Genomic DNA, 12,125 nt, shown 5'->3' on the forward strand with positions numbered 1-12,125 from the left:
CCTTTTTTTTTTCTTTTCTTTTTTTTAACTGCCCAGCTTCATGCCCCAAAACCCCTCCTCTCTTGTTTTATGGTCCCTGGACCAGGAATTTTGTTTTTTAAGGGGTTGATGGCTGTAGGTAGCTCGGAGCTTTCTCTGTCTTTCATCAGATGTCTCTTATTAGATAAGTACCAAAGCCTTGTAGCCCCCACCCTTCCTTGTTCCTTGTGTTTTTTTTTTTCTCTTCTTTTTTTCTGCTCTTTCTCTCCCACTCATTTTTTGTTCCACTCCCACTTGCTTTCCTGCCCGCCTGCTCTTCCTCTCTTACCTCTCTGCTCAGGGGTGGTGAGTAATCTTTTATTTTTTATCTGAGCGAGAGAGAGAGAAAGGGGAGAGGGTGCTGAGGCAAGGAGCTGCGGCCCAGCTTCAGTTAAAAGCTCTAATAATAGTCAACGCATCCATCTCTCCATCCAGCCGGCAAGAAGTGGTGTAGCCTTAGTGATCAAGTTAGCATGTTCATTGCGTTGCCGTGGTGATGGCAGAGGTACAGGCGGCCGGCTAATGTTCTACTTGTGTTTATCTTTGCTCACTAGAAAAAGGCAGAAGAAGCTCACAGGATACTGGAGGGACTGGGACCCAGGGTAGAGCTGGTGAGTAGAGACTTTACTTTATCTCACAAGTCAGTTTTAGCATTTCCCTTTCCTCCACCCCCCGTGTTTTTTCACAAGGTCACATTAGAGGGACAAAGGATGCTTAGGGGAGAGGAACAAGCCTGATCACATCATGACCAAGTTCTTAGGTTAAAAATAATGAAGTGAAAACATTTGTGTGCTATCTTAAAGCTCCATTAGGTGGTATGTTAAATATTTAATTTTAAATAAAATGACTCGCATGTTGCTTGTTCTAGCAGTCGTATTGAAATGAGTACTTCTGCTCCTTTATCCATTTCCAGACTACTGTGTTTTTCTTCATCTACATCCTGATATACTATGTGTGGCCATCTGGCTGTCCATACATCTTACTCCCACATGCATAGTAGCACAATGAGTGTGTCCACTTGGCTTTTTAAGTTTTTTTTTTAAAAATTTTTTTTATTTTTAATGAGCCTATTCAAGAGCCCACGCAAAATATTATCCCTAGTTTATTTGTTTTATGAGTGAGTTCGCTGGATTGAATTATATCATGTTATCGGTCTTCTGTCAGTCACAGCTTTGTATCAGTCTTGCTAACCTCTTGAAACCCTTAAATAATAAATTTCTAAAAGCTGATATTGCATAGATCCCAAAACTGCAACTTTCATCACGCGCTGAGCAAAATTCACTGAACCAGCAACAAAAGAAGACCGAAATTATATTTCACTTTTAAAAACTGTAACATGAATTCAGCCTTACCTTTGCTTTTTTTTTTATACCAAAACTTTAAAAATCGTGGCTATGTCTCATTTCCTGAAAATCTCCCACAATGCCTCAGACCCTTTCCTGCCAAAACGTTGCCATTTTCCGACAGTTACAGCGATTGAATTTAACAATGGTAAGTGTTGTGCTTTTTGCATTCACTTGTATTTCTCGCCCTGCAATTTCTGATTGGTGGGGTTGATGTAAACGTTGTGAAAGTTACTGTGATCCTACTGGCTCAAATTATTAAAAGGAGGGGTCAGTCATGCAAATCGGCCAATAGAAGCCAAAGTTACTGCCCCTCAGAATTTTCAGGCCCACAGATTATCCATTACATTCATGGAAGGCCCATTATGCACATGTTATGTGGGCAATTCTTCAGAAAATATTCAAATACAAGAAATCTTTAGGCATGTAAAGAAAGTTAATGCTGTTAATACCTAAGAAATTTCAATTTTCACTCACTGTGCCAAATTGCAATACGCCTGGCTATGTCTTCACTAAAACCTCTGCAACTTTTCTCAGTTTCACTCCGCAGCATTGCAGCTATTGCACACATAATATCCATATGGTGATTCATGATTTTCTGGCGTTTTGTATACTGCAGCATATTTTCAAAGGTCTTTTTTTCATATTTTCTTAAAAATATATATATATATTTTTTTTTTCTTCCATCCTCAGTTACTTTGATACCTGTATTTACACCTCTGATAAGGTCTCACAAATTTTAGCTTTTTTTTGATACTAAGATTGTTTATCCAGAGTGTATGCAGAGAAATACTATATTTATTTTGGACATTTTATTTTTGAGCAGTAACCTCAGGAAAAACCCTGTGGTTTAAGAGGTTAACTCTTGGTCATATTTTATTTTATTTTATTTTATTTTTTTGCTGTAAGGTGAGAGTCATATTCATGACATGTTGGAAGGAAAAGTGACATATGACCTTTGTTTTATCTGTTATACAGTTGGAAAAAAAATGGCTTTCTGTTCATCAGCTTTTTTTCCCTCCAATCTAGCCTCTGTACAACCAGCCATCTGATACCAAGCAGTACCATGAAAACATCAAAATGTGAGTTTGTCATTATATATGCCTACACACTCTCATCACTAAGTCTTTTATACACAAACACAAAAATACAGGTGTAACGTATTGAATATGTTAACTGACATGGGACCTCCTGTGGGATAAATGTCACTTTAGAGCTCTTGATGGACATGTTTTTATATAAATTAATTACAAACGGATGTATTTAAAGATGTACACCGATTTAGCCAAAGCGCTAAACCCACTGACAGATTAAGTTTTTTTGTGTCAGTGTTGTGGTTTTTGTGTCTTTTTTTACAATCGCACCTGTCAAGCAATAGAATAAATTAAGCTGCGAGTGAACACGAAGATGGAGGAGAAAAAGGCAGCTTTAAAGATCCAAGTGATTTTGGCAAAGACCGACCATTGAAAGTGGTTCAAAAACTGGTGAATTAGCGATAAGGTCATTGGTAGTCAGTGTGTGTTGATGTACATGGGATTGAAGAACTGCTGCTGTTGACCTCTGTCCTAAATGGTGAACATCGGTGTCAGAACTGGATCCTTCAACAGTGCAGGGTGTTCTCTTCTAAATAATGATTTCTTTTACATCATGTGGATGTTTAGGGCCACTTTTTCCCAAATTAGCAAAGAGATTTGAAGAAGATCTGGTGAAAACAGTGTTCATCTGGGAAAACTGGATTTTGCTTTAACCTACCAAAACATTAGATGCTTTCAGACCAGAAAAATATATACATTGGTCTAATTACCTAATATCCCTTTTTTGTGTCTCTGTGTGTCTGCACTTTAAGAAACGGGGACCGATAGTCTTGCTTCTAGCACAGCACAAACCTTTGACCTACCTAAGTGTATGGTTGGTTTTGATTCAAGAAGTTGATCTTCTTGAATCAAAACTAACCATACACAGCCCTCTGGCAGAAACCTGTGTTTAAAAAAACAAAAAACAAAAACAAAGAACAAAAGTCAGTTTTATGGTAGGGAGGAAATGCAGTGCAAATTCACTTGTCAAGAGAGATGTAAAAACATTTGCTTGCATTTCCTGTCAGCTTGCAGCCTGTCGTAACCACACACAGCGACACAGTATACTGAGAAAAATTATGAAGCTGAATCCGGATTACAAGAAAGTCAAAAGGCCACAGAGACCAAAGCGGAGGAATATAAGTTGCTATGGTTGACTGGTTCCTGTCTTTTGGTGTCGACTGGCATATACTGGTAATGTAGGCACAAAGGATTTGTTATTCAAGCTTTTGGAAACCATCATCAGTGGCACCAGGACCTGCAGTTTACTGGTAGAGACATCTGTTAAGGGTTAATGACTCCCTTTATACTTGGTAACATATAAAGAAAATAATTTGTTTTTTTTGTTCAAATTATGTTCAAATTGAGTGCTTTAAACCATGGATGTAGTGTCAATTCATACTTCTCCTTTCCAGATATATTATTATGAAATATAACACACAACTCAAATCATAGTGTTCTCTGTCTTGTTGTTGTAGTTGTTGCCTTACCAGCTGCTAACTGGTTAATATTTCACCCTGCTGATCTCACTGCAAAGGGTCTCCTTTGCAACTTATCGGATATTAAGGATCTGCTGCTAAAGTCCTGGGGAGTCATCCTCCTTGGCAGGTCAGAACTGCTTCAGCAGCACAAGGAAGAGGTGCAGAAGACTCAGGAGCTAGTTTTAATGTTGCGACTGATTGATGTGTAATCAGTGTATACAAGGAATTTGAAACCATGATAGTAAAACGTTAAGAGTAACAACACCTACATAATGTAAATGAGGTCCACACAAGGCAATTCCTGTTATATTCTGTTAACTTAGCCTTTGTTTTTGTTTTTATTATAATTCCTGCGATTGAAACTTGGTAACCTTAGAAGCCATTAATCCCTGCATTGGTTTTATATTGCCTCAGTGTGAGAAACTAGCTGCTTTCCACCACATCCCATATTTCAACTATCCTTTACCCACTGGCAGACTACAAACAATGGCATTTCAGAGGGGGATGTGAGATAAGCTAAGTAGTGAGACTTGATGGAATTAATGTGTGTAACAATAGGGAGGCTAAGGGGTTAAAAAGACAAGCAAACACAAAAAAATGCCTACTGGAATAAGAGAGGAGCAGAAAGTATACAATCCTGTGTGGCACTGCCATGTCTGTCAATATAGCTTATGTCTATCTGTAATCTTTTAAGGACTGTAATTCACAGTGAGGCACATCAAACGACTCTGGGAGGGTGTAGTGACTCGCCTGCACCGTTGGCACTGTAGTTTGGGCAGTGGCGCACCACAAGATGTGTCTGACCTCTTACCCGCACACTGCTGTCTTCACCCCTTTTGATCCCTTCATCGTTTGATCAGTATTATTGCCTCAAAGCAATTAACTGAAAACTGTCTTCACTCTCTTCGTGTTTATGTTATTAAATACCAGTGTGTCACTTTGAGCCTGCACAATTGACTCCTTTGTTTTGTTAACTGGTTTGATAACCATGGTATTCATGTTGGGATAGGCGACTAGTAGTATCTCTGTGGAGCTCTGTCTCCATCCTAGTTCATCATCTCAGTGTATCATCACACAGTAGTAGTAGTAGTGTCACAAAGGACATTTACAGATATTCTTTTTGTATGCAGTTTACTGTAACGGCAAATTCTAATTATGAGGTTTGAAAAGTTTTTTGTTTTTTTTTTCTTAGTGTGGTGGCACCACTGTAGAACATCTGTCACAATTTTGCATATAATGCGTCTTTCAGCCGTCATGTTTTAGAGGTATAATGCCAAATTACAGTGTTCTCCAGTATCTCAGAAATGGCACCGGCTTACAGCAGGACAAAGGAAACCTTTTGTAAGTGTTCAGGGCTGCTAATCTTTCCCTTTGCCATCTGGTGTCTAGAGGACAAAGCCATCTCTGTCCTTAAAGAGCTTAATCTATCAGTCCTGTTTTTGCCATAGTGAGTTAGTTCTCATCCATTATAGGCCACACTGTGTGGACATCTACACTATCTAGCTGGATTTGGCAGCTTTTATCTTTCCTCAACCCTGCTGCAATGCCACAGCTCAACATGTGTCTGTGTTTGCATGTGTGTGTGTGCGTGGGAGTGTTTTTGTAGGTTGGGGGTTGAGGCTCTGTAGATCTGACTTGGTTTTGGTACTACAGATAAAAAGTTGGGAATGCGAGCAGGGCCATCGTCAGCATTTATATCTCTGCTTACTGAATGCTATCGTGCTATCTTTAAATTTTCACAAGAGTCATACACCCCTGTTAGCCCACTTCCTAGTTTTCCGTCCTTGTCCATGACCTGAAGGACCCTGCGGCTCAGCTGAAGTGACTAATGTAGAATAAGATTACATTAATCAGTGGGGAACGTGACCTTACAAGTGACAGATTAAGTGTCAGGAATAAAACTCTGTCTTGCAGCAAAGAAAGAGACAAACTGAGTGGCTGCCTAAGGAGATTACTGGCCCTGACCTTTATTTGAAGCTCTGTGGCTGGCTGTTCCCAGCACAGACAAGTTTTATAAGTTTGGCTCCCCTCGCTGTCCTTTCCACCCAGAAGCAAGTTTGAGTTTATCGAGCGGTGGCATACAAGGACAGGCATTGTTTGTGTTTATGTGAGTGTGTGAGAGTCTGAGAGAGAATGTGTGTTTATGTGGTTATTTATGTATTGAGAAAAGAAGTGCCGCACAGAAGCTCCTGAAATAATAGAAAATGTACCTGAGGATCTTGAGGACATCATAGGCATGGCTCCATTATGTGAGAGAAATAGGATGAAAGCCAGAGCAGTGTCTGACAATGATTGGATCCCCCTCACATGTTCTCACCTTATTCTTTTATTCCCATCCTTCTGCCCTCTGTTTTCTCCTCTTAGAAACCAGGCGATGAGGAAGAAGCTCATCTTATACTTCAAAAGGAGAAATCATGCTCGTAAGCAGTGGGTAAGTATAGAACTTCACATTTTTGACTCTCTGCTGGCCTTAACCCGTGACGGATGACTAGTATGAAAGTGGGCCAGCTGCTCCTTGAAGTGCGTGGCCATTTTAGGCATACAAAAAAAAGGCTGTGGGTATGATCTGCTGTTGGTACTTGCACTGTGCTCCTGGGAAACAATTGCTCTCAAAACCAACCAAAAAAAAAGAACCCATGTTGTCATCTGAAAGTATAATTTTGAATTCACTGTACACTGTAATGAGCAGTGTACAGGGTTACCCAATGCTCCAGCCTGCCAGGGCCTGAGTAAGACTGAGCTAAAGAGCACGACTATAAATAAAGCTGAGATCAATGGGGTGAGTTCTGATGCTAGAGCCAGGCAGCCATTGTAAAATCAACTGACTTGACAGGAAATCATTATTTTTTACTGACATTTGCGTGTATCCAAAAGTAAAAAATATATGATGAGAAAGTAGCATCTAATCTCTGTCGGTGCCAGAGGAACTCTGTCACAGCATATTCTGTATTGTAAGTTGATGTAAGAAAGAAAAAAAAAAAATGGTTCAAATGCAGCACCTCATCAGTGTCACGGTGTCCACTCTTCTCAAAGTGAGGAGCTCCTTGTGGGCAAAGTGAAGGGAGACGTTACATTGTAATTTATGAGCCCGCCGAGGGTCGTGTCTCCACCAGGGTTAATGGCCTGCTTTACAGCCTGCCTGTGAGGATGCTGGGAAAACAGTTGGCTGCCGTCTGCCGGAGATTTGACTCGAGGCTAGACTCCTCGTAGAATACCAACACGTCACTTTGCCCCCTCTGAACACACAGGGGTGCATGGTAGGATACACCCAGGAGACGTAATATGAAAAATCATTTTGTTCTTTGAGGGTTGCCGTGTGTTTTAAGGTTTCCTGTCAAATCTTCAGGAAATGCATCTTCTCAAACGTAATTCTCCTCATAGTTCAAATCCAATATGGCGTAAGGATCATATTTAAATAGATCCACATTAGACTGAGCTCGTTTTGTTTCTGTGATCCTTCAGGAACAGAAGTTTTGCCAGCGCTATGACCAGCTAATGGAGGCTTGGGAGAAGAAGGTGGAGCGCATTGAAAACAACCCACGGCGCAGAGCCAAGGAAAGCAAGGTGCGGGAGTACTACGAGAAACAGTTCCCAGAGATCCGCAAGCAAAGAGAGCTGCAGGAGCGAATGCAGAGGTGGGATGATTTGTTTTCCCTACCGGCACAACAGACACTGTTAATGTAACAGACTCAATCAGTTTGATTTGTTGCCTTATTACTGCTGGTCTTGTAAAGCGTTAACGTGGATTTGTTTCATCATGTGATGTAGGTAGCTCACTGCCAGCAGTGTGTGGGTAGATTTGAATGAACGGGTCTTCTTTTTTTCTTTTTGTAGCCGTGTTGGGCAGCGAGGGGGTGGGCTGACCTCATCTGCAGCTCGCAGTGAACATGAAGTCTCTGAAATCATTGATGGAATATCAGAGCATGAGGTAAGCTCTTCTCTTAAAGTGGCTTAGCCCCTAGACTTGGTCTTCATGTGCATCTTGTATTTGTAAGTTCTTCCCAGTCAAGTTGGGAGAAATGTGGTTATGCCTTAATATGTAAATCTGTATATGTGAGCTTTCACCTATTTCGTATTAAATATGTGAAGTTTGTGAGCTTAAAAATTGTCTATATGTTAATTGCTGCTGGTTTAAAGGTAAGTGCAGCTCAGGCCAAATATTGATGTGTAGCATTTTAGCTTCACTGCACTTTGGATGATTTTTATTGCTCTTTTTTTTTTTTTTGGGTGACGCCTGCAGTTACTGGTGGCAGTACTGATACCAGTTTAATGCTGCACCTCACACAGTTATAGGTGTACAAAGAGAAAAAAGGACCAGAAAATCTGTCAGTAATTGGCCTTTCCCATCATCATGCTGAACAATCATCTTTTTTTTGGTTTTGTTTGTTTTTTGAAAGACACAACGTGAGTCTTTGAACAAAAACTTGCTGTAAAAGTGAAAGCTGGTTACCTTGCTAAGAAGTCAGAGGTGTGCTGTTGCCTGCAGCACTTCATCTGAACAGATCACTAGCAGTTTCTCCTTGTTTCCTTACTCTCTGTCATAATTCAAACTGATTCACTGACAGAGCAGTGCCAGAGCTGCTGACATAAACAATGCATTTGCTCTGACTTCAATATAAGTCAACTTGTGTTTTGTTAGGTGAATTTAAATGTGAAAATACTACAGTGGGAAATGTTTGGTTTGCTTCGGCTATGGTAGTCTTGTCATCAGCTTTCCAGTGACTGGAGGGTTGCATGTCTAATCGACTGACAATAAATAATCGCAACATTGTCAGGAATAAATACATCTTTAGAGTCCTGACTTCAGTTCAGGAGATGAAGCTTGTGGTGAGGAAGAGGATGACGCTTTATCCAGATGCCAGGCGCGCTGTCTTTCTTTGTATTTTCACTTTTTTGGCAGGCATGAATAAAAATTTGCCTTCATGGCACTTTTCTCCTCTACCTTTGGTGTACTTTGTATGTGACCAGTCTCTAGCCACATGGATAAATGCAGTTAAGCAGAATGACAATGTAGATTTTATCCTCGCCTATTTTTTTTTATTTTTTTATTTTTTTACATTTCTTAGCATATAACCCTTTCAAAAATATGCCTCAGTTCACATTTCATTCCAGAAATTCAGTAACCAACATTTAAACATCCTCTGTGCAAAAATGTATGTTTCTAAAGTGAAACAGTGGAAAAATTACAGCACTGTCAATACATGAATATCCAGACGCTGTACAAAAATGTCCACTTTCGGCACACAATTGGACACCATACCATTGGAATTTTTTTTATGTATTAAAGAGCAGAAATTAATTAATTTTATTAACAGGCCTAAAAATGCTTTTTAAAAAAATATTTTTGAAGAATTAACCACACATTTACATGGTAATGGCCCTTTTCTGCAGTGCGCATAGAGCGTTTGATTGGCCTCTGGGGCTGTAACTTTGGTTTCCTTTGGCCAATTTGCATGATTGGCCCCTCTTTTTAATCGTTTGAGCCAACAGGATCACAGTAACAATGTCACGTTGACATCACTTCAACCAATCTAGAAGATAACTAGCCTTTCTTTAGCCTGATACATGAAGTCTGAAGAAATTCTTGTTTGGTTTTGTTTGTTTAGCAGACTTCTGCGCATTTACGTAACTGCTTGTTTAATCATGGCTTGTTTTCGGTGTGTTTGGCGGTTATAGAAATGGTTTATATGACATTTTTGCTGAGATTCAGAGGTTTCTGTGGATACCACACATGTCTGGACTTACATTTCTCACCTGTGTTATAACCAATTAAATGTGATCTCCTCCTTTTTGCCCCGGCACCGGGGGCGTGGGGCTTAAGTGGTTAAAAAAAATGACCAACTATACTTTTGAGGCCACCACAACCCAGAAGCTAGCACAGCTGCTTTCAGCTGGAATGCTCTCAAAGGCTTTAGGAGTTTCTGGCAGTTTCTACTGGCTCTCTCACTGGTCGTCTTACCTCCTTTCTCTTTGCTTTATGTGCTGAGTAATCTGTGCAGTTGACCCATAGCCTTAGCTTCAGTAATCATAGTTCTTGCCCGTTACACTCTGTGTAATTGTTCTGCGATGAATCTAAACCTTCAGGCAGAGAATGGGGAACTTTAGCATGGACTTCAAAATCACAGCTAAGTAACTACCTGGAGATTTACAGGTTTTGGAAAGAGTTTTAGTATTAAAAATATTTTGACATTCAAGTGTTGTGGGGCATTTAAAGTACAAAAGCTAATAATTACTCCAGTTGAAATGAAATTCAGTTCTCAAAGTGTGTTTTCAAATTGAAAATATAGTCACTGAAAATATCACAGACCAGTCACATGCAAAGTACACCAAAGGTAGAGGAGAAAAGTGCCAAGAATGCAAATTTTAATTAATGTCTGCACCTTCAGACTCACGATATGAAGGATCACACCTATGTTTTATCATCTGAGACAGGGTCCCCCTCACCAAAGAAGTGAAAACACAAAGGAAAGACACAACGTGACTGGCATATAGATAAAACGTCATCGTCCTCCTCATCACAAGCTTCATCTACTAAACTGAAGTCTGGACTTTAACACACAAAAATATGCACAAAAACTCGTACTTATTCCTGACAGTGTCATGATTACTTATTGTCAGTCAATTAGACTGCAAACCTTCAGTCTTTGGAAAGCTGACAACAAGACAGTGCTTTTCATTTACAAACCAGTCCTGAGGTTTTGGTTCTTTGTTACGTTGCAAATAATTGAGTGATGGGAAATAAGTCTGTGAAGGAGAGCTGCTATTAGACCTAGCATAACAGAGCCTGCTGAGTCACCAAATCACACTGAAATTCTGTGCTTGTTTTCCAAATGCTTTAAACATCATGTGCTACCACACAACTTTTTAAGAGAGTGCATGTCTGTATTAGCACTAGGCTGTATGTCTCTCTGGAGACCAGCCCCCTCACTCCAGGATGTTGATTTCTCTGTTTTGTGTGGGTTTGTGGCACGCGTGGACACTAGAACACAGAGAAGCAAATGCGACAGCTGGCAGTCATCCCTCCTATGCTGTTTGATGCTGAGCAGCAACGCATCAAGTTCATCAACATGAATGGGTTGATGGGTGACCCCATGAAGGTGTACAAGGACCGGCAGGTTATGAATATGTGGAGCGATCAAGAGAAGGACACGTTCAGAGAGAAGTAAGCTCCTTTCCTTTGATAATAACACTGCTAGAAACAGAAGCTGTTGGACACCCACAGCACAGCATATGACCAGACTGTTGGTTTTCCTTCATCTTTACAGGTTTATTCTGTTTTCAGATGCTGTATTAACTTTCAGTTCAGCTCTTATGTTCATAAAATTTCCTGAGATTTGCTTTTTATATAACATGGCGAACTGCGTCTTTTACTCCCTGTGAAACATGTGTGACTGAGAAAGGGTCAGGGAGTTGTTAGTAAGGAAGTGAATCTTCCTCTTTCGTGAGAATTGAGAAGAGGCGGTTCAGGCAGCCAAATCAAACCCGTGCTGTAAAATCGTCAACTTTAAAGTTTGGCCCCACATAAACTTCAGCTTCTTCTTCTAACAATTTTGATCTAAAAGAAATACTAAGTAACCGGTTTTATTTATTTATTGAAATATTTATTTATGTAATAGATTTTAGATTTAAAGCAGGGTTTTTGTTTTTCTCCTTTTTTCTGTTCTTTTTGTTTTATTTTTTTTAGGTAAGCTGAGTCATAAATTCTCATTTTCTTTCTGTGTGATCGCTGATGTCATCCCACCCCCAGGCACTCTCTTTGTGGTATTTTGTGACTTTCCAGAAATTACCATTATTTTGGATTCATTCTGTTGCCTTTGTTGTGCTTCCACAGGTTCATCCAGCACCCCAAAAACTTTGGTCTGATTGCGTCTTTTCTAGAGAGAAAGGTATACTTTTTTTCTCCCTCTTCACTCCTTTGTTTTTGTGTCATTCCCTTTTTTCAAGGCATAAGAAATGACATTTGTTTCATGTTTCAGACGGTGGCAGAGTGTGTGCTCTTTTACTACCTGACCAAAAAGAATGAGAACTACAAGAACATTGTGCGAAGGAACTACCGACGCAGAGGAAGAAGCCAGGTATTTTCATCTTTGAGGCTTACACTTCTGATAGATTCTCTGCATTGTGATTGAGTTGAGATAAGATTGTTTTTGTGTAGAGCACATGGGGTACTTTATGTGTAAATATGGCACACTGAAAGACTTAAGTCCCTT

At 40.0% G+C, this 12,125-nt stretch overlaps 1 protein-coding gene across 4 annotated transcripts in view; it reads left to right on the top strand.

Moving 5' to 3' along the window:
* The window catches only part of ncor2 (nuclear receptor corepressor 2), a 92,636-nt gene that overhangs the window by 44,164 nt on the left and 36,347 nt on the right, over window positions 1-12,125 (top strand). For all 4 annotated transcript variants that reach the window (XM_014335073.2, XM_042222805.1, XM_014335074.2 and 1 more), the window contains exons 7-14: window positions 573-629; window positions 2,391-2,443; window positions 6,280-6,346; window positions 7,378-7,550; window positions 7,750-7,843; window positions 10,899-11,077; window positions 11,747-11,801; window positions 11,892-11,990. In XM_014335073.2, the coding sequence (XP_014190559.1) occupies window positions 573-629; window positions 2,391-2,443; window positions 6,280-6,346; window positions 7,378-7,550; window positions 7,750-7,843; window positions 10,899-11,077; window positions 11,747-11,801; window positions 11,892-11,990 (777 nt within the window). The remainder of the gene's footprint in view (window positions 1-572; window positions 630-2,390; window positions 2,444-6,279; window positions 6,347-7,377; window positions 7,551-7,749; window positions 7,844-10,898; window positions 11,078-11,746; window positions 11,802-11,891; window positions 11,991-12,125) is intronic.

Source organism: Haplochromis burtoni, unplaced genomic scaffold, assembly GCF_018398535.1.
Source record: "Haplochromis burtoni strain Fernald_Lab_line unplaced genomic scaffold, NCSU_Asbu1 Contig_95, whole genome shotgun sequence".
Lineage (NCBI taxonomy): Eukaryota > Metazoa > Chordata > Actinopteri > Cichliformes > Cichlidae > Haplochromis > Haplochromis burtoni.